Consider the following 23,041-nt stretch of genomic DNA (forward strand, 5'->3'; position numbering starts at 1 on the left):
TACAACAGTATAATTTGTTTTAAAAGTAAATCGGATAGGGAAAAACAAGATAAAGCAAAAAGTAAGGTTGGTACTTAAAACAGAACATCTTCAGCAGTACTTTCATAGTAAATATAACAGTGGCCTCCAGTAAAAGCCAAGAGAATAATGTCAAGGCGATTAAGAGCCTGAGTTCAAATCGCAGCTCTGCCCCTTGTCCTCTTGAGCAAGTTACTTCACCTCTCTGTATCTCAGTTTTCTCATCAATAAGATGGAAACATGTATTTACCTCTTCAGGTCATTAAGGGGATTGAGATCACATTTAAGCACATTTTAAGTCCTTAGTAAATATAAATGGCTATCATCACTATTAATGCTTAAAGTAATTCTTACTGCAGGGATATAAAACAAAATATTCTCTGGACATATTTTGCTGGCAGTCTCATTCATGCAGGGGTGACTTTGGTACTATCTTGACGAATAAATGGACCATGTGGATTATAGTTCAGGCAGTTTCTCTCAAAGAAACTTTAGATAAATCATGGTACTGCAGTGGGTTTGAGATTATACTGCATGACAAGTACCTGGAGGGCAGTTCTGCCCTGTTGCTGAGCAAGGGCCAAGCCTCTGCTCCTGAGCTGGAGTTGAAACACACCCTTTCAGAAGAGCTGAGGAGTGGGATAAACACACGCACACAGAGAGAGAAACCCCTTTCTCTGCCTACACCCGCTCCACAGAGGCACCCCAGAGAGGAGCCAGCCTTTTCCTTCAAAAAAAAAAAAAAAAATTTTAAAAAACGAGAAACAAAAATGTAGTTATAAATGCCAGTGGAGAATGGCCATTAGAAAATGGCAGAATAATTTGAGCCTGAAAAGTTTTAGAGCGCACGTTACCAAGCCACTAGTGGCCATGAACAGTGATGGCAAAAACTCACCACTGGAGAACTTAACCTTGGCCATGTAGCTCACGTGGGCTCTCCCCTTCACTTGATATTTTTAATGCCCAAAGGTAGTAGCTTTGTTCTTGAAAAGAGGATTATTTGGGTTATAAATTAAGAGTAATTTGTTAAAGTCTCCAATTTTAAAACCTAGCTTTTTTTGAGTTTGGCTCAACTTACAAATCCCGTCATTTTGTTTTACACATCAAGTAAAATTTTATATGAAATAAAAAAGGTTTCACTTCCATGAAAACCTTTGAACAATATTAGCTTAGCCTCAGGAGAGCAGACCTGTTCCCCCATAATTGTCTGTCCTGTTTTTAGCTGCATTTATAAATTTAATCTATTTAGTTTTCCTTTTAAGTAATTTCCAGTGCCTAAAACCTGACAAACTTACATTCCTAACAAATCAACACTTTTCATACTTTAAAAAACTCTTGAAAATCTACTAAATTAAAATAACTATAGTGACTCTAAACATCCCAATACTCTTTATCAGTGTGGTAGTTTTACACCTTAATTAGTTAAATCTGAAATCAGTTAAATATATTAAGGTAGACTCAATAGACAAGTTTCTTTCTCAGTTTCTAATAATACAAATTTTCTTAAAAACTAACCAGTATATTTATTATTCCTAAACTAATATTTTTGTTTTGATAATATGGATTTTATTTACATGATCATCTTGCTGTTTCATTTTATATCTTCCCAGTATGGGGAAGACTCATTAAGGAAACAGTTTCTCCATCTCAAGTGAGTGTACGGGAAGAAAAAAGATATATTTTTCCCTCTACACTCCTAGGTTCTTCAACTGAAGCCCTGTAAATTAGAGTGACAGAAGACAGATTAACAAGGGAAAAGCATACAAATGTATTTAATGTAAGTTTTATGAGACACAGGAGCCTTCATTAGGAAATAAAGACCCAAAGAAGGAGTTAAGCCTGGAGAATTTTTATCCTAGGTTTGATGAAGTGTGGAAAGTTGTGGGGAAGTGTAATAGGACAGAAAGGTATGAGGCTAAGGGTAGTAAACTGGGGAAACTTAACCAGGCCTGTTCATTCATTTGCTCAGGTTCCTCTTGGCGTCTGTCCATCTATGGAGTTAAGGATGCTCCTTTCCTCTGGGTATAGGGAGGGTACCTCTCTCACATGAGGGTCTTATGACCTGGTTCAGGGGAGATGGGGAAGGTCAGAGAGCCCTTCCTGCACCTGCCTTTTCTCAAATTCCTTCAGCTTAAAATATTCACTATGCCAAGGTGTGCCCTGTTTGGGGGTAGCATGTGCTGAACCCCATCATAAGTTAAGGTTAAGCACTCTATGTTGACCATCTCAAATGGGCTGTTGGTTATTGATCAGATATTTAGACCATAACTCAGGATCTAGAAGCAGGATATTTCAAGGTTGTTGGCCTGGCTGCAGATGGACACCTGCTTGTAATAGCTGTTACCTGTTCAGGTCTCTCAGTCCCCTTCAGAAGGGGCTGGCTTTACAACCTCCGTGTCCTTAATGGATGTTAGAACCTTGCAGAATTACTTCATCTGATTTGAGTAAATGGAGGTCTGCAATCCTTCCTCTGGTTGCACCTAACTTTCTTCAATTAACCTCCTTTACTACCTGCTTGAATTCTATATTCTGTTTATACTTTTTCTATTCTGGAAGTTTCTGAACTCCTAATTATATTTTGATGACATCCAATTAGACTCTGAATACTTAATTGTATTCAAAATTAAAACAAACCAAAAAAAAAAATCACCATGGAATGTTTACCTGAGCAACTTAATTTTGGGGTGCTAGCACCAGGGTAAACTGGTTTGAAGATATATAAATGAGTTAATTGTTTTATAGAGTTGTTAACCATAAACTATTTAAATGCCAGGAGGCAGTTACTCTCCCCACCTCACACCCCCAGCAAATGGCATTTTCGGATTATAGAGACTTAATTTGAAGACATGCTTTCTCCCAGTTCCTAACAATAAAACAATCAGGGATATAGCAGTGATTTGTGAATCTATTTTTTCCAAAAATGATAGTGAGTCTTTAGTGTATAAGCTAAAAAAGAAAATGAAGCAAGTATAGCACACATGCCTGTTTTGATCCTCTAGAAATTATTTTTAGATCTATTAAGTATTCATTTCTACCAATCTTGATTTTTCAAGGGAATTATTAAGGATCTGTATGGAGTTTATGCCCCTTGGCCCATAACCTGCCCTCAGAGTCAAAAAAGTTAAGAAGGGAGGGAAGGAGGGAAGGAAGAATTTTAATGTTATTCTTAACAGATTTCTCCACAAAGTGAAACAGACTATAAGAGTGGTCAATAGTAAAATAACTGTTACCAAACCCTTTCTGCTCCTTTTGTAGGCCCGAGAGTTGTATATCCAAAAGGAAATTGGCATTTATTTTAGAAAGCTGGTGAGCTGATAGGTCTATAATTTTAAAGTAGTGAAGAGTTTGCTTTTTTAAATGAATATTCTATACTCTAGGTCCAAGCAAATGGAAGCGTACCACTGTTCAGTTTTTTGAAGGATACTAGGAACCACACAGAGGTTCCATCAGCTCAGGGAGTTTTAGAGTCAAGGATACACAAAGAAATGAGGGGGACAGGATACAGCCCCAGCAGGGACACAGCCAGACCTGGAAAATAGTCTTCAAAATACCCCAGGATCTGATGGTTTGCAGCAGTGAGGACAGTGGTTGTCTCCTTAGAAGTGGGCTCTCTTTGCTTTCTATGTGACTATTCCTTTGTTCCTCTGTTATCGTGATGTGGAAAGCTAGAGCAGAAAGCCTCTGGATATTATCCAAGGCTGAGCTTCTATGATCACATTCATCACATTGGCCTTCGGACCCGTCTTTAGTGCTGGATGTACAACTCCACATGGAATTTTTACTCTTGAGTATTTTCCTGGCAGTGAGAATTTTATGAAAGGGTTTAATGAGACGTGGTCTACAGATTTTCTTTGAAATGTTAACCTGGACAGGATTTGAACTACCAAAAGTCCTTTTCAAATAGGGCATTAGAATGACAACAATTTGGCAACAGTATTCTTATTTTCTACCTATTAAAAGTGGTAGAGGACAGTGAACTCTATGCTGGAAATGAAGTGATACATTACTCTCTTTTTCCTAGTTCCAAGGAGGATTAAGAAAAGGATATATAAGATCAAGATCCATTCCATATGGGAACAGAGTCAAAGATGGACACTCAAATTAAATAAATAAATCAAGCTTAAAGTTTGGCCGTGTGGCTGACAGGGTCTTGGTGCTCCAGCTGGCTGTCAGGCCTGAGCCTCTGAGGTGGGAGAGCCGAGTTCAGACATGGAACCACCAGAGACCTCCCGGCCCCACGTAATATCAATCAGTGAGAGCTCTCCCAGAGATCTCTGTGTCAATGCTAAGACCCAGCTCCACTCAATGACCAGCAAGCTCCAGTGCTGGACACCCCATGCCAAACAACTAGCAAGACAGGAACACAACCCCACCCAATAGCAGAGAAGCTGCCTAAAATCATACTAAGTTCATAGATACCCCAGGACCACTGGATGTGGTCCTGCCCATCAGAAAGACAAGCTCCAACCTCATCCACCAGAACACAGGCACCAGTCCCCTCCGCCAGGAAGCCTACACAATCCACTGAACCAACCTTACCCAATGGGGGAAGACACCCAAAACAGTGGGAACTACGAACCTGCAGCCGGTGAAAAGGAGACCCCAAACACAGTAAGTTAAGCAAAACGAGAAGACAGAGAAATTCGCAGCAGATGAAGGAGCAAAGTAAAAACCCACCAGACGAAACAAATGAAGAGGAAATAGGCAGTCTACCTGAAAAAGAATTCAAAGTAATGATAGTAAAGATGATCCAAAATCTTGGAAATAGGATGGAGAAAATACAAGAAGCATTTAACAAGGACCTAGAAGAACTAAAGAGCAAACAAACAATGATGAACAGCACAATAAATGAAAATTAAAATTCTCTAGAAGGAATCACTAGCAGAATAACTGAGGCAGAAGAATGGATAAGTGACCTGGAAGATAAAATAGTGGAAATAACTACCACAGAGCAGAATAAAGAAAAAAGAATGAAAAGAATTGAGGACAGTCTCAGAGACCTCTGGGACAACATTAAACAAACCAATATTCGAATTATAGGGGTTCCAGAAGAAGAAGAGAAAAAGAAAGGGATTGAGAAAATATTTGAAGAGATTATAGTTGAAAACTTCCCTGATATGGGAAAGGAAATAGTCAATCATGTCCAGGAAGCACAGAGAGTCCCGTACAGGATAAATCTGAGGAGAAACACACCAAGACACATATAATCAAACTACCAAAAATTAAATACAAAGAAAAAATACTAAAAGCAGCAAGGGAAAAGCAACAAATAACATACAAGGGAATCCCCACAAGGTTAAAAGCTGATCTTTCAGCAGAAACTCTGCAAGCCAGAAGGGAGTGGCAGGACATATTTAAAGTGATGAAAGGGAAAACCTACAACCAAGATTACTCTACCCAGCAAGGATCTCTTTCAGATTTGATGGAGAAATTAAAACCTTTACATACACGCAAAAGCTAAGAGAATTCAGCACCACCGAACCAGCTTGACAACAAATGCTAAAGGAACTTCTCTAGGCAGGAAGCACAAGAGAAGGAAAAGACCTACAGTAACAAACCCAGAACAATTAAGAAAATGGTAATAGAAACATACATATCTATAATTACCCTAAATGTAAATGGATTAAAAGCTCCAACCAGAAGACATAGACTGGCTGAATGGATACAAAAACAAGATGCGTATATATGCTGTCTACAAGAGACCCACCTCAGACCTAGGGGCACATACAGAATGAAAGTGAGGAGATGGAAAAAGATATTCCATGCAAATGGAAATCAAAAGAAAGCTGGAGTAGCAATTCTCATATCAGACAAAATAGACTTTAAAATAAAGACTATTACAAGAGACAAAGAAGGACACTACATAATGATCAAGGGATCAATCCAAGAAGAAGATATCACAATTGTAAATATTTATGTACCCAACATAGGAGCACCTCAATACATAAGGCAAATGCTAACAGCCATAAAAGGGGAAATCGACAGTAACACAGTAAGAGTAGGGGACTTTAACACCCCACTTTCACCAATGGACAGATCAACCAAAGTGAAAATAAATAAGGAAACACAAGCTTTAAATGATACATTAAACAAGATGGACTTAATTGATATTTATAGGACATTCCATGCAAAAACAACAAAATACACTTTCTTCTCAAGTGCTCATGGAACATTCTCCAGGATAGATGATATCTTGGGTCACAAATCAAGCCCTGGTAAATTTAAGAAAATTGAAATCATATCAAGTATCTTTTCCCACCACAATGCTATAAGACTAGATATCAATTACAGGAAAAAAACTGTAAAAAATACAAACACATGGAGGCTAAACAATACGCTACTAAATAACCAAGAGATCACTGAAGAAATCAAAGAGTGTATCAAAAAATACCTAGAGACAAATGACAATGAAAACACAATGGCCCAAAACCTATGGGATGCAGCAAAAGCAGTTCTAAGAGGGAAGTTTATAGCAATACAGTCCTACCTCAAGAAACAAGAAAAATCTCAATTAAACAACCTAACCTTACACCTAAAGCAAATAGAGAAAGAAGAACAAAAAACCCCCAAAGTTAGCAGAAGGAAAGAAATCATAAAGATCAGATCAGAAGTAAATGAAAAAGAAATGAAGAAAACGATAGCAGAGATCAATAAAACTAAAAGCTGGTTCTTTGAGAAGATAAACAAAATGATAAACTCATCAAGAAAAAAGGGGAAAAGACTCAAATCAACAGAATTAGAAATGAAAAAGGAGAAGTAACAGCTGACACTGCAGAAATACAAAGGATCATGAGAGATTACTACAAGCAACTCTATGCCAAAAAATGGACAACCTGGAAGAAATGGACAAATTCTTAGAAAAGCACGACCTTCCAAGACTGAACCAGGAAGAAATAGAAAATATAAACAGACCAATCACAAGCACTGAAATTGAAACTGTGATTAAAAATCTTCCAACAAACAAAAGCCCAGGACCAGATGGATTCACAGGTGAATTCTATCAAACATTTAGAGAAGAGCTAACACCTATCCTTCTAAAACTCTTCCAAAATATAACAGAGGGAGGAACACTCCCAAACTCATTCTACGAGGCCACCATCACCCTGATACCAAAACCAGACAACGATGTTACAAAAAAAGAAAACTACTACAGGACAGTATCACTGATGAATATAGATGCAGAAATCCTCAACAAAATACTAGCAAACTGAATCCAGCAGCACATTCAAAGGATCATACACCATGAGCAAGTGAGGTTTATCCCAGAAATGCAAGGATTCTTTAATATACTCAAATCAATCAATGTGATACACCATACTAACAAACTGAAGGATAAAAACCATATGATAATCTCAATAAATGCAGAAAAAGCTTTCAACAAAATTCAACACCCATTTATGATTAAAAACCCTCCGAAAGTAGGCATAGAGGGAACTTATCTCAACATAATAAAGGCCATATATGACAAACCCATAGCCTACATCATTCTCAGTGGTGAAAAACTGAAACCATTTCCACTAAGATCAGGAACAAGACAAGGTTACCCACTCTCACCACTATTATTCAACATAGTTTTGGAAGTTATAGCCACAGCAGTCAGAGATGAAAAAGAAATAAAAGGAATCCAAACCGGAAAAGAAGAAGTAAAACTGTCACCATTTGCAGATGACATGATACTATACATAGAGAATCCTAAAGATGCTACCAGAAAACTACTGGAGCAAATCAATGAATTTGGTAAAGTAGCAGGATACAAAATTAATTCACAGAAATCTCTGGCATTCCTATACACTAATGATGAAAAATCTGAAAGAGAAATTAAGGAAACACTCCCATTCACCATTGCAACAAAAAGAATAAAATACCTAGGAATAAACCTACCTAAGGAGACAAAAGACCTGTACACAGAAAACTATAAGACCCTGAGGAAAGAAATTAAAGATGATACAAACAGATGGAGATGGAGAGATACACCATGTTCTTGGATTGGAAGAATCAACATTGTGAAAATGACTATACTACCCAAAGCAATCTACAGAATCAATGCAATCCCTATCAAACTACCAATGGCATTTTTCACAGAACTAGAACAAAAAATTTCACAATTTGTATGGAAACACAAAAGACCCTGAATAGCCAAAGCAATCTTGAGAAAGAAAAACGGAGCTGGAGGAATCAGACTCCCTGACTTCAGGCTATACTACAAAGGTACAGTAATCAAGACAGTATGCTACTGGCATGAAAACAGAAATATAGATCAATGGAACAGGATAGAAAGCCCAGAGATAAATCCACGCACATATGGTCACCTTATCTTTGATAAAGGAGGCAAGAATATACAATGGAGAAAAGACAGCCTCTTCAATAAGTGGTGCTGGGAAAACTGGACAGCTACATGCAAATGAATGAAATTAGAACACTCCCTAACACCATACACAAAAATAAACTCCAAATGGATTAAAGACCTTAATGTAAGGCCAGACACTATAAAACTCTTAGAGGAAAACATAGGCAGACACTCTATGACATAAATCACAGCAAGATCCTTTTTGACCCACCTCCTAGAGAAATGGAAATAAAAACAAAAGTAAACAAATGGGACCTAATGAAACTTAAAAGCTTTTGCACAGCAAAGGAAACCATAAACAAGATGAAAAAACAACCCTCAGAATGGGAGAAAATATTTGCAAACAAAGCTGCTGACATAGGATTAATCTCCAAAATATACAAGCAGCTTATGCAGTTCAATATCAAAAACACAAACAAACCAATCCAAAAATGGGCAGAAGACCTAAATAGACATTTCTCCAAAGAAGATACACAGATTGCCAATAAACACATGAAAGGATGCTCAACATCACTAATCATTAGAGAAATGCAAATCAAAACTACACTGAGGTATCACCTCACACTGGTCAGAATGGCCATCACCAAAAAATCTACAAACAATAAATGCTGGAGAGGGTGTGGAGAAAAGGGAACCCTCTTGCACTGTTGGTGGGAATGTAAATTGATACAGCCACTATGGAGAACGGTGTGGAGGTTCCTTAAAAAACTAAAAATAGAATTACCATACGACCCAGCATTCCCACTACTGGGCATATACCCTGAGAAAACCATAATTCAAAAAGAGTCATGAACCACAATGTTCATTGCAGCACTATTTACAATAGCCAGGAAATGGAAGCAACCTAAGTGTCCATCGACAGATGAATGGATAAAGAAGATGTGGCACATATATACAATGGAATATTATTCAGCCATAAAAAGAAGCGAAATTGAGTTATTTGTAGTGAGGTGGATGGACCTAGAGTCTGTCATACAGAGTAAAGTAAGTCAGAAAGAGAAAAACAAATACCGTACGCTAACACATATATATGGAATCTAAAAAAAAATTTTAAATGGTTCTGAAGAACCTAGGGGCAGGACAGGAGTAAAGACACAGATGTAGAGAATGGACTTGAGGACACAGGGAGGGGGGAAGGGTAAGCTGGGATGAAGTGAGAGAGTGGCATGGACATATATACACTACCAAATGTAAAATAGATAGCTAGTGGGAAGCAGCCGCATAGCATAGGGAGATCAGCTCAGTGCTTTGTGACCACCTAGAGGGGTGGGATAGGGAGGGTGGAAGGGAGACGCAAGAGGGAGGAGATATGGGGATATATGTATACTTGTAGCTGATTCACTTTGTTATACAGCAACAACTAACACAACAATGTAAAGCAATTATACTCCAATAAAGATGTTAAAAAAAATTTTTTTTAATGTGGTAGTGGTGGTTGTTTTAAAAGCATTGCTACAAAGGCAGTTCACTTGGGAGTAGGACAGGATACTCATGCTGTCATTCATTATGGCCTGTTTATAAACTTTAAAACAGTATCCATATATTTAAGCACTACCATACCTTATTTGAATTATGGATGGAACTCTTTAAAAAATTCCCATGTTACTTTGATTAATTGATTCAGAAATTTATAACCAAAGAGGAGGAAAATAATCATCAGGTCCAATTAATCTCAAATATCCCCAATTATAAGAGGGAAACTACAGGGAAAATATTTTTATGTTTCTGCACAGTCAGAGCTTTGTGAGCATTTTTAGTGGAATGTGGGACCTGAGCTAAACGATAAGCCTGAGAAGTTAAATTATGACTAGATAGATAGATTTACCTGCAGAGAGATTTACCTCCCCAGAGGTATGTGATTACATTTTCCAGAAGTGGGGATGGGGAGAGGGGGCTGAGACCCAACTCTATGGAGACGTTCCCGGGGCTGTAAAGCTGGAGACACTAGTCTGACATATATTACTTACATATATTACTCTGACATATATTACTTTCCAAAGCATAAGAACCCAAGATCCTTCTCAAGTTGAATTGTTTACATTAAGGAGATAAGATGTCTCTCCCTCTCTCAGAGGAAAGAAGGGAGACAGCTGTCCCTCTCCTATATAATCATCCAGAGTCATATTTTTTAGATTCCTCACCAATAATGTAGACCAAGTATAGGATGACAACTTGTTCCCATTGTGTCAGCCTGGAAAGAGGAAATTAGGGCATGGGAAACCAGTGCAATAACTTTTGTAAGTAAATAATAACCTGTTTCTGCTCCAGAAACCTCACATTTGTATTCAGGATAATATTAATAAATATAGTTATTAAAAACTTTAAGAGTGAGCTCAGACATGTATTATTAAAAAATATATATTCCAGGTCAACTCCTCCCTCTCCCCCAAATTCTAACTTGGTAAGTCCAGGTACCCAAGAATTTGTATTTGAACAGCTGCTTCAGATGATCCTTATCAGACTTATTTGGGGACCACTGCACTGGTCCAAGACCCAGGAATAAAAAGTGCTTCTTACAGAAGACCAATCTGCCTCTGCTAGCATGCTTTCTTAAGTTCAGTTATTGTAAACCCACATCCCCCCATTTTTTGATAGTAAGTGGATTTAAGGATACAAATTTTTTTTTAGTTTAAACTTCAGGATAAAATTGAAGGTTGACACATCTCTGGTTGTTCTTTATTATCCTTGCAGACCCCTTTGGGTTTGTTTTTTTTTTTAAATAAATACACCATTAAAATCATCAGATCTTCTGGAATCTTTAGTGTGACAAACACTTTTACTGACCCAACCTGTTGTTTCAGTATGCTACCAAAACTTCGCGGACTTTTGCATTCTCTTCAGTTATCGTTCTCATAATCCCCTTACACATATATTGCTTTACAGTTTACAAGATGCTTTTACATTAATTGTCCCATTTGATTCTCACTAATCTTTGGAAATGAACAGGAATTGTTAGGAGTTGTATTACCTATATAAATTTGAAATATATACTATTTCAAAATAATGAGAAATGAGATGTGAGACGGTTGAAATTCAGTATACATCTGGGACAAAAGTTGTCCGTAAGCCATGCTGTTGAGGCACTTTTAATTGAAAGGGAATCTCTTTGTTGTCATGACATCAGCAGCTAACAAATAATAGGCATTATATCAGAGATCACTTGGACGTATTGAGGGTGACTTCTTCCAAGTGCATAGAAACTACTGCCCATTCCTGCCTCAGCTCCTGATAATTTTTTTTTAACCAAAAGGTAAATATAAATATACAGGTAACTGCATTAAGAAAAAAAAGTCTGGTTTCTTTCTTTCTTTTTTTTTAATTAATTAATTTATTTTTTGGCTGCGTTGGGTCTTCATTGCTGCGCACGGGCTTTCTCTAGTTGCGGCGAGCGGGCCTACTCTTCCTTGTGGTGCGCAGGCTTCTCATTGCAGTGGCTTCTCTTCTTGTGGAGCATGGGCTCTAGGCGCACAGGCTTCAGTAATTGTGGCACTCGGGCTCAGTAGTTGTGGCTTGCAGACTCCGTAGTTGTGGCTCACAGGCTTAGTTGCTCTGCGGTGCATGGGATCTTCCCGGACCAGGGCTCAAACCCGTGTCCCCGGCACTGGCAGGTAGATTCTTAACCACTGCACCACCAGGGAAGTCCCAAAAGTCTGTTTTCAAACTGTGTTTTTCAAATGCCTTTGAGTCCTTTAAATATTAAATAAGCATAGACCTTTATACCTTTACATTTTTCAAAGCACTTTCACACTTATCTAATTTAATTCTTAACAACCACATATGATATATATAAAATAACCACCTTTTATGGATGAGGAAATAGACTCTGAGAGAAGGCCCAAGGCCATGTACACAGGAAGTGTGTACGATTTTAGGACCTCGGGTCTGATGTTCCTCCTGTGATAAGGCACTAAGATTATGATGAAAAACCAATAAGGTGTGTGTTCTGCTTAAAGTATCATGAACCCAGAAATTTCCAAGTATTTAAATATATCATTTTCTAAAGTCTCAGGCTCTTGAGAACCTGTGCTCAGAGGAGCCCAGGGTAGAATGCTGGTTATGAGCTCATGTCACTAGTGTGAGGCACTGTTATGTGACCCAAATAAAGGGAATGCTGTGATGATTAACTTAATAGCAATTCCTAAAAGACCATGCCCCTCACTGATACTAATTTATCCACATACATTTATTAGGCACATTTCATAAAATTCATCGTGGCAATAATGATAACAAAATATTGATCATTGTTATAGAATCCATTTAGATGCAAAAAAGATAACTATCGGACTTCCCTAGTGGTCTAGTGGCTAAGATTCTGCGCTTCCACTGCAGGTGGCGCAGGTTCCATCCCTGGTCAGGGAAGTTCCGCATGCTGCGTGGTGTGGCCCAAAAGAAAAGAAAAATTAAAATTAACCAAAAAAAGATAACTATTAAGATTAACGTTCTAGTCAAAAGGGCAAAATTTTTACTCTATCCGTTGTGTAGAATAATTTCTCAAACTATGACTTCAAACTATATTCAGAGTCCCTTCAGAATTCATTTCAATAAGCTTTACGTCTGCCTTTTCTTTGTCTAACATACCCGTTCTTTTCATAACCCAGGATCTTCAGCGGCAGCCTGGAACACTGGAAACCGAAGCTGTCCTCCACTGCTCAGGCCTCCACGCCGTCAGCGGGCCTGCCTTTCTCGTGGTTTAACGAAAGCCGGAAAGGATCCTATTCCTTCAGGAACCTGCCTGCATCTGCAAGTCCCCTTCAGCCTTCTCCTGAAACTCTAATTTCAGATAAAAAGGGGTCTAAGGTAGAAAACACATGGATTAAAAAAGCAAACAAGAAAACCCCCAATCCTTCCTCCTCTTCGATCTTTGGAAAGCATTCTCAACTTGTGTGTATACTCTGGGTCCGAGAAACCAATGTGATAACACTGCAGTAAACAATGCGTGGTATTTCTTGTGTGGGGGAGGAAGAAAGCCTCATTTAACCATCACCTTCTTTAATACTGTTCCATTCTAGATTGTACGTTAATCTTTGATTTGCCTGTCTTTTCACATACTGCTACTTAATCTCAGTTTGACAGTCAAGCCATGCTGGGAAAGATGCATTTGAATCATGGAACAGTATGATAGATCTGTTTACCAAGTATTCCACTTTAAATTACATTACAAAACTATTTTTGCTGTGCTCTTCAAGATTTACTGGAAAACAAATAAATTTGGGACTGAATATGTGTTCAGTATATCTAAATGAAACTCTTTCAAACAAACCAATGCTGACATAGCACCCTTACTTATTTCTTCTTTTAAATCAAACTTCCATGTTGATAAACTGTTACAATTCTATCACCAAAGTTTTTTAACTTTAGCAGAATGAGGAATTATATGCTTATTTGTTTTTAAATGCACGATGGTTATTTCCAGCATGACGCTGCAAACCTTACCTAACATTTTATTGAAACACATACGGTGGCTAACTTTCACATGTTGTTTGGTCTCCTTTTATCAGTGTTCACTTTTCTTTCTCAAACAGAAACCTGTGATTAATGTTAACTTTAATTCTTTTCTTGAGGTCAACAGCTCATAAGGTTTCGACAGAATTTGGGGTCATATCTCCAATGACAATGTCAAATGGTAATGTGCTGTGTTAAATGCTCACCTGCTTAAATGTTTTACTAGCCTAGCTCCTTGTGCTCTGATTTCGTCTCCTTTTCTGAAGTTTTAGCAAACTTGGCGTTTGTTTGGTACTGAATTCTCTAGCCTCTGGCATGGTATTTATTCTTGACAACCAGCTAAACCCAGTGCAAGTGAACCTAATGGAAAACTAACAGTCCGGTTCCTAAGGAAGGGGAATAGGAAACAAGATGGTGTTGGTCAGGTGCTTAGAGCTCCAGGAAAGCCAGTCCTTCTAGAATTATTAGCAAAAGAAGTTCTGGAAGCAGAAGGCCACTTCGGTCTTGAAACATTTTCAGTCTTGGATCTGAGAAATCTAAATGTTGTTTGAATAGATTCTACCATTATCTTGCACTGGATGTGAATTCATTTGACTTTAATATCCACTGAACATTTTAATGAAATTCTGGGGAAGTTTTACGTACACACCCTCAATCTCCCCAACCCCCAGGTGATTATTTGGAAATGTGTTTCTGTCCGTGCTGCAGCCTCTTTGGTACTCCGTTGGTGCTGTGCAAGAGTTGTATTTTAGCATGTGACTACTAGTGTAATGGCAGACTGTGACCTACCCCAGAACTCATCATCTTGAAGGTTACATCCAGGAGAGGATCTGCCATCTCTCACAGTATTTATCATGGCCAACAGCAAGCGATCCTTCCCAGGGGGTGCTCAAGCTACCTTTCTAATATGGATTGCCATCTGTTGCTAATAACTCAGGCTCACCACACCATCTTGTATTTTTACTTTGTTACTTATCACGATTAGGGTCAAAGAAGATAGGCTTATTAATATTACCCCTCTGAGCAGTTGCAGAGGATAATGAATGCTGTACCCTTGAAGAGAGGTTGAAGAATCATTTCTCTAAGACATCTATCCTTTCATGTGATGGAGAAAGCACCCAGAATTCCCTATCCAGCGCAGAAGGCACAGTGTTCTCAACCACTGCCGGGTGAAGGTCACCAAACCAAATATGAATCTCTTCTAAGATTACTTAAAAAGAACCTTTCCAGAACTTGCAAACATACTTACCTCTGGTCCACTCACTATGCTCATTTAACAGTGAGCTTTATTTGTTTTTTCAGAATTTTACCTTCAATGATGACTTCAGTCCCAGCAGTACCAGTTCAGCAGACCTGAGCGGCCTGGGAGCAGAACCCAAAACACCTGGGCTCTCTCAGTCCTTGGTGCTCTCATCAGATGAGGTACATGCACGGCACTGACGACAGAGCTGCTTTCTCAGATCATACATTTTACCGATGAACTATCAGCGGGGAAAATGTTTTTAGGCAGATTTTGCATATCAATCCTCATGATTTCGCTCCCTCCCTGTCTCAACATGGAAGCAAAGTACTATTTCTGAGCCCCTTTAAGCTGTCTAGGGACCTCCTCAGCCTTTCTTTGATATAGATGGGATGACTATCCACAGAGGGTTGGGGATGGGAGGCTGGGCACTGGAGAGCAGCAATAGGGAACGGCCCAGAAATCCCAAGGGAGGGAATTCCCTGGAGGCCCAGTGGTTAGGACTCCGTGCTTCCACTGCAGGGGGGCCTGGGTTTGATCCCTGCCTGGGGAACTAAGATCCTGCAAGCTGCGAGGTGCGGCAAAAAAAAAAAAAAAAAAAAAAAGAAATCTCGAGGGAGTTTACAGACGATCCATCCCCCTCCTCCCTCACCTTTTTCACCATCCCTGATGTTCCCTCTGAGTGGGGAGTGGCCCCTGATTGAGAATCACCGAAGTGGAGAGGGAGAGGTGCAGTTGTGATAAGGAAGGAAAACAAGGGGAGAACCACTTACTTAGAAGCCAGGGTCAAGTGTGCATTACAATGGATTCTCAGGAGATATAATGTGTACAGGAGGGCAGAAGATTACACTGGTGATTGACTTAGTGCTCCAAGAGATAAGTAGAAGAAAGAAATACCAGTACTGGGAGCGGGGGTGGGGCTGGGGAGAAGCGCTGTAAGTAGAGATATAGTCACCCTAAATATTTGTTCTTAGTTATTTCTAACGTGATTTTTGCTTTGTAAAACGTTTTTTCCCCTTAAATTCTTCTGCCCATATTCTGTAGGCTTGGCGTGATTTTAATTGTATTAAAACTTTGTACTGTACATGTGTGTCTCCTGTTCCTGTAACACTTTTCTTTTTGGTTCCTTTGTTGCTGTCTCACTCAGAGCCTGGATATGATAGATGATGAGGTGAGCTCTCAGTGGGCTGTGTGTGGTGGCTGACATGGTATTGTCTGACATTTCTTTTCCTTCTTTGCAAATGATTTAAAATCAAACAAGACAAGAACCTTTCCTCTGTAGCGGAGGGTTTCCTCGTGTTAAATAGTTACACTCTCTGCGCTTGTCTATGTCTTCTTAGTTGAAAAGACATTCAAGAGGATCTCCAGATCCCACCTCCAGAGTCCCTTGCTGTGTCTCCCATCACCATTACCCTGACGCAGCCCATTGCGTTTCACCCCCTTTGCCTTCATCTCAGCTCCCCCATCCCCTCCTCTGTGTTCCCTGCATGGTCACAGAGGCGACTCCTGTCTCTCCTCGCAGATTTATCATTGCCTCCATCTCCTCTCAGCTTAGTGCTTCTAGGAACCAAGCTGCCCTTTGCACTATTCGTAGCAATGTCCTGCCTTGGACAGAGCCTGGGATTTGGAATAAACCAGTAAATGCTGAGCTCCACCACTTACTAGCTGCGTGATACTGGACAGATCTGTAGACTTTCTGGGCCTCACTTGCCTCGTTTATTAAAAGTAATTATGGAAATTACCTGTCCTACCTTCCTCACAGGTTTGCTTGCCGCTCAAGTGAAATATAATGGCTGTGAAATTTCCCCTAAGAATGCTTGAGGACTTAATGCTCTCCCCTTCTAAGTAAAAGATATACCTCAGTGTTTTTAAATGTATCTTTACATATCTCTGATGTCTTAGCAGAGGATCAGTGCAGAGTGATGCATTACATATAGAGATTAATGATGTATTCGTTTTCTGCATCTGATAATCTTTCCATAGTGTTTTAATGTAAAACCTTGCAACACTGGAGTGTATTTTTCAGTTTTAAACTTCCTACATTAAAATGCTTTGTTTGGGGGAATTTTTAAATTTCCAAATACCTACACAAAATGTAGAGTTAATAACTTTGTGTGTGTTATACATACAGCTAGAACCATTCGTTTACTTTATGGTTTAAAAACAAGTGTGGCTCTAGTAGGCAAGAAATGGCTTTTGATAGCATCACATGCCGTACTGAGCTACAGCTTCTCGGTCCTTTAACAACCCTGCGTAACATTCCTACCTCAGATTCTTGATGACGGACAGTCTCCCAAACACAGTCAGTGTCTGAATCGGGCCGTTCATGAATGGAGCGTGCAGCAGGTTTCTCACTGGCTAATGAGCCTAAATCTGGAGCAGTATGTCTCTGAATTCAGTGCCCAAAACATCACTGGAGAGCAACTCCTGCAGTTGGATGGAAATAAACTTAAGGTAAAGAATTATATGTTTGTGTTAGGTTACCAAGTATAATTTGTATTACACATAGCGCCTAAAACGTTTCCATTAGATGAGAGCATCCTGCATATCTGAGAGGTACTTCTCCCCCACAGTTAGCAGAAAGGACCTTAAATGATTTCTGAGTGGTAAAGGAAGTTTCGGAAAGTCATCGGGTTCTGAATCAAACAGTAGTAGGCTGTTGAGCAGGAGAGCTAGGGGCTCACTCCATTGCTTCCGCCAAGCAACACATGGTCCATGTATTAACTCTACTTACTTCCTGTGTAGTATGAGTTTTAATAATGGCCGATGTGGACTCTCCCATGACATTAGAGTTAAAACCCAGGTCCATGAATCTTCCCTTTTTTTAACTCATTGCTCCCCCCACCCTCACTCTTCCCTGCATACCACTCAAAAACCGGGACTGCGTTCTCCCCAGAACTTTCTTCCCCCACCAAGTGCAGGCCGTGCCCTCCCTCCCCTGTCCTGGCGCTCTCATTTTCACCTGTCCAGTCCATCTCCTTTAGAGCCTGAGGTGGCACCTACCCCTGTGGAAAAAGGGCAAAAGGAGCTCACAGCCAGCCTGCCACCCCCAACCTCGGCCCCCTGCTGGGCTGACGGGCAGATGAGTAGCTCTTGACAGTCTTGAAAAGGTTAGAGATCAATCAATAGCCTGTGAATATGAAGGCCCATTGACAAGGCTGTCCCTGTTGGGGAGATGGATGCATCCCGCTGTTGATTCTGAAGGTCATGAAACGTGTAAAGTACGCAACCAACTCCCCTTATTCTGAATCCCAAGCTCATCGAGCAGCCTCCTCGTTATGACCAGACTTCCTTTATAGGTCTGCCGCCTACAGGGAGAGCACGGCTAATCATGCCGACATGAGCACTCTGGTCCCAAAGACATTTTTGGTCTTCATTGTAAATGAATACATTGGCAGAAAGGAAGCCACTTCGATTCCTCCTGCCCTTCTTGGAACCCTCCGTGGCAGCAGGTGCCCACTCCTATCTTTTGAAAATATCAGTGGGTTTAGCAATACTTTTGGCTGTAAATGTCTACAGCCCAAAGGTTGGAGAAGCAGAATTGTGCCCTTTTTCCATTCACTGACCCATTAATTACCAGTCCAGAAAGCATTTACTTGCTGAGGTTTAGGAGGTACTGTGCTAGGGACTTCAAAGTATAAAAGAACAAATAAAGCTCAGCCCCACAGTATGTAGATTTTTGGCAAATGTAATCAGCTCTTCCTCAGTTTCTACCTCTTTGATTATGTTTGCATTAGTTCTTGAGTTTGAACATCTTGTGCTGTCAGCCTCATCATAAGCAGAGAGGTCACTGGTTTTCAAATTCAGTTTGTTTATGTGTTTCCTTCTTAGGCTCTTGGCATGACATCATCCCAGGACCGAGCAGTGGTCAAAAAAAGACTCAAAGAAATGAAAGTGTCTCTAGAGAAGGCTCGGAAGGCCCAAGAGAAAATAGAAAAACAAAGAGAAAAGCTGAGGAGGAAGGAACAAGAGCAAATGCAGAGGAAGTCTAAAAAGACGGAGAAGATGGCAGCTGCCACAGAGGGTGCTGGTGAGCAGTGACACACACAGAGAAGTTTCCACCTCTTCCTGCCCTGCTCTCCTCCGGAGGATGAAGAAGAAACTGATGACAGGGGTAATGTGCTCTAGGCAGACTGGGGAACTGTGTGTTTAATAACTGCATTTTCTGCATTAATAGAGTACACTCACTCTTAACCTACTGAAATAATCCCAAGCCACCCTTGGTTTAGTAACAAACCAAGGATCTCATTTGTGAGAGGTGCAAAGTAGCAGTGTTTCTCTCTTCTTTGTGTTGGGTGGGTGGTGTCACTTGAAGGACCAGCGTGATCCTGCTCAACAAGAGCATGACACACCGTGGCATTGTCCATGGAACGCCATGCATTTTCAATATGGGATCCTGAAACTGAGCAATGGCACGTATCTGCATGGCCGAGAACACCGCTCTGCCATGAGATCTGGGCTGCAGAATCTACTCCGGTGTGTGGGAAAGGTTCCCCCTCGTTTCTGTGTCTGGACGCTGAGACAACCCCGCTGTGGAAATGTGGGTGCTCTTTGCCTACTGTGGCAAAAAGCAAGCAAACTGTGCTGCCTGCTGGGCATTGGGAAGAGAGAAAAGAATTACACTTATTTGTTAACCCCAGAAGGAAGCAAAAGCCTTAAGAATGTGGATGTAGGCATCACCTTGGGGTTCTGAGGGTAACATTTATCCTCCAGATTTAGCCAAACAAAGAAAAATTCAGACGTTAGTGCGGCCATGGGATATTGGGATCTGTTGTTTACTTTGCTACTGCTGCGTGTTCAGTATTTCAGCAGCACCGACACACACAACACAGTTCCTTTTCTCCCCAACAAATTGAACAGAAAATTGATTTTTAAGGAAACCAACATTTTCGGGTTTCCTCTCCTGGGGAACATTCTGGCTGGTCTTCAGCCTGACTATGACACAATCAGGAACTCATCACGTATTTTCTACTCAAGATTTCCCAAGTGGGCTCCGTTAGACTTTTAACAAATGTACTTTTAAGAAAAATAGAAATACCAGTTAGAGAAAAGTTAGATTTGAATAACATTCGACCAGAGAAGCAATTTTATTGAGCACACAGAATGTTCCCATAAAGGAGAGCTGTCAGTTATATTTTAGAGATGTTTTGAATGGTTTTTCTGAGCCGTTCTCTTTCATTCTTTGGAGATCTCCACTTTACAGTTAAAGTTTGTTTAAGACGGTACACATGATGCAGGCTGGCAGTGCAGGCGGTTATACTTATTTTAAAGCCAGTATTAAGGATTTCAGTGTTTCATCCAACTAATTCAAGTGCAGGAGAGTGGGGCAGAAGGAGGAGAAAATAAACTCATCTTGAGAAATTTCAAATGATGGATTTTTTATTGTCATTGTTGTTGTTGTTTTGCTTTTTATGCTCATGCATCTGGTTCTCTTTGCTGCATTGGCTGCAAAAATGAGGTCATCCACTTTCCAGAGGACGAGTTTCAAAATAAGAGTTGAGGCCAGACCAATCCTTGGACAAGTATTTTACTTCCTTTCCTTTGGTTTTTTGGGGCAGGGGGGTGGTCTCTGTCCTTGTCTTCCACTGGAAATGTTCTATACGCAGAGCTTAGGGGAAGGCTTTTGAAGGTTACAAGTAACAGATAACATAAAGGGGCTTCTTCCCATATAGCTCCATCTCCTATTTTGAAGCATTGTGATTTTTTTTTTTTTTTTTTGCTTGTCTGAATATCCAAAATCTGAAATTGTCTAAACTAGAAATTTATAATCTTGTTCTTCCCTAAGGCTTGTTTCCTTTTCAGTGACAGAGTGTTGTCTGTTACGCTTCAGTTCCTTTGTCACTAGGTATAGATCATTCATTTGTTCCTCAGAAACATCGGTATAAAGTAACATTGTGTTTTACAATTATCAAAGCCACTACCTATTTTTTTCTATTGTCATTTGGGGTATGATAATGAAACTCCATACTGGAATCTCTATTAATATTTTGAGATAGGTGGTGCTTTGCTATTTATTAATATCATGGGAAACCAGGAACCACTATCAATGAACTACAAAATTCAGCAAATCTTTTCAATACTAAAAGACTAAATTACTCAAAATCTGGTAATGCTAGTGCTTGCTATTGTAAATTTTTGCCATTTTTACTTATCTTTGGGGAAAAAAAGTGATCTGGATCACACTGGAAGTTTCACTGTATTCATTTTAAGAGTGGAAATAGAAGGATGATTTATGTTGTTATGTTTACACTTTGGTAATATTTGAAAAAGGAAGTATATACTGGAAATGTGTATAAGTCTGTCTCTGCACATAATTTATGATTATATTGCATTTTTAGATGTCTTAGAAGTATTGTTCTTTATTTTAACTTTATTTATACACTTCCAATGTTTAGATCAACAACCGACAATATTATAAATCAAATTCTTACTCCTCAAATCATTTAGTTTGTAGTATAACAGTTTTGATTTTTTAAGTTAAATTATAGTAATTTTAGGTCTTAATGAGTTATTTTAACATTACTAATTAAAACTGCTGAAATTGATTTGATTGTCCAACAAAGGATAAAGCGTAAACAGATTGATAAAAGGATATGAAAACAAAGTGAAGGACCTCAGATCTTGTGAACATTTTGTTTTCCTGTTATTTCCTTTATTGACTCTGGTGCATGATGCCTAATTGAGGTTCCAGTGTCTTACACAATCCTAACTTTAACGCTAGTGGTTTTCAGTATCCTTACAATTTAGCCCAGAATTTTTGCTTCATGAACGTTACAGACTTTGTAGTTTTTTTATTTATCAGAAAATGAACGAAAAGGGAATATCTGGTTACTATGAACTATATTCCTTAAACGACAGCTCAGTATGACTCTAACAAAAGCCAAAAGTGTTTTGGGGGTACAGGTAATGCTTTGGGGGACAGGAGATTGTGGTGAAGCCAAGCGGTAGACAGAGAGCATTGTATGAGCTGGGTGTCTGGGGCAGGGTGTTCCACTAAAGGACTTAGATTACTTTATTTAAAGACTATCTATCGCCCTTAAAGTAACTCACAGGTTATGTAGTAGTTTTCTCCTTCTTTCTTTGCCTGAATCAGAAGTTTACTGCAGAGTGATAAGAAGTTAGGGTAGAAATCTAATTTTGCCCATTCTAACACACTGATGAAGTCCAGCATTAATTTCATGACAATAAAGCTACTCTATACTATCCTCCTTTAGCTGGGGTTGACATGGATTTCCCACCCTCAACATCACGTAAGCATTTTAACCAACAACAGTTCATGACTGCAATGTGACAGGTGCCTCCGCTTCTAAACGGGGCGTGAAATGGGAAAACTACCTTGTGCTTGCTTTGTTGTCGTTGGAAACAGAGGGGCAAGAAGCCAAGAGAGGAACCAAATGAACCCTTGTTTTATCCTGTAGTCATCGCTACCCTGAAATCTTGAGATATCCCAGGCCCAAGCTACAGGCCCAAGCCAGGTTGTTTGATCTAGCACTTTAATTAGCCTTTATGGTTTCTGCTGAAGACAAAGAATTCTCGGCTAGGTTCTTTCTTTGTGTAATAGGATTAATGTGTGCTTTAAAATTATATTTTAAAAGGTAAATGAAAACTCACATTTATATGGCTATTCTAACTCATTTGTAAGTGTTAAAGGTTATACAGACCAAGCTGCAAGAGAGGAGAACCAGTGTTTGGCCATACTATTCAAGAAGTTTCAAAAGGAGGTATCCCAGCAATTCTAAATGGAATGTCTATGCTTGGGATGTGATGTAGCCCCTTCATTACATGGAGATATTTCAGAATTACCAGCTTCCATTTGAGTAACTAAATTTACTGTCCCAATAGAGCTGCAGATAAGGGGCATTTCAACTTGGTGGACGGCAGTCAGTAGGGTTCAAGTCACCTGCTTAATGCCAAGTCCTTAGTGCTTTCTGAATGAAACGGTAAAATGAAAAAGAAAAGCCCAGTTTTTAAAATATCTTTTTCCAATTTACCTT

The 23,041-nt window shown here is 39.5% G+C and overlaps 1 protein-coding gene and 1 long non-coding RNA gene across 13 annotated transcripts in view; one reads left to right on the forward strand and one right to left on the reverse strand.

The window, feature by feature from the left end:
- Window positions 1-21,352, forward strand: part of PPP1R9A (protein phosphatase 1 regulatory subunit 9A) — a 292,981-nt gene extending 271,629 nt beyond the window's left edge. For 6 of the 12 annotated variants that reach the window (XM_059933861.1, XM_059933860.1, XM_059933866.1 and 3 more), the window contains 5 exons: window positions 12,964-13,162; window positions 15,110-15,229; window positions 16,195-16,218; window positions 17,319-17,501; window positions 18,879-21,352. In XM_059933861.1, the coding sequence (XP_059789844.1) occupies window positions 12,964-13,162; window positions 15,110-15,229; window positions 16,195-16,218; window positions 17,319-17,501; window positions 18,879-19,088 (736 nt within the window). In that variant the 3' untranslated portion in view covers window positions 19,089-21,352. The remainder of the gene's footprint in view (window positions 1-12,963; window positions 13,163-15,109; window positions 15,230-16,194; window positions 16,219-17,318; window positions 17,502-18,878) is intronic. The other 6 variants (XM_059933865.1, XM_059933869.1, XM_059933870.1 and 3 more) reach the window with 4 other exon arrangements.
- Window positions 12,525-13,538, reverse strand: LOC132371990 (uncharacterized). Its single transcript, XR_009505052.1, has 2 exons — window positions 12,944-13,538; window positions 12,525-12,734 (listed from the first exon to the last, which is right to left on the reverse strand). It is a non-coding gene; the product is annotated as an uncharacterized LOC132371990 (long non-coding RNA).
- Window positions 21,353-23,041: the final 1,689 nt, after the last annotated feature.

The sequence above is a fragment of the Balaenoptera ricei genome, chromosome 9 (genome assembly GCF_028023285.1).
Source record: "Balaenoptera ricei isolate mBalRic1 chromosome 9, mBalRic1.hap2, whole genome shotgun sequence".
NCBI lineage: Eukaryota > Metazoa > Chordata > Mammalia > Artiodactyla > Balaenopteridae > Balaenoptera > Balaenoptera ricei.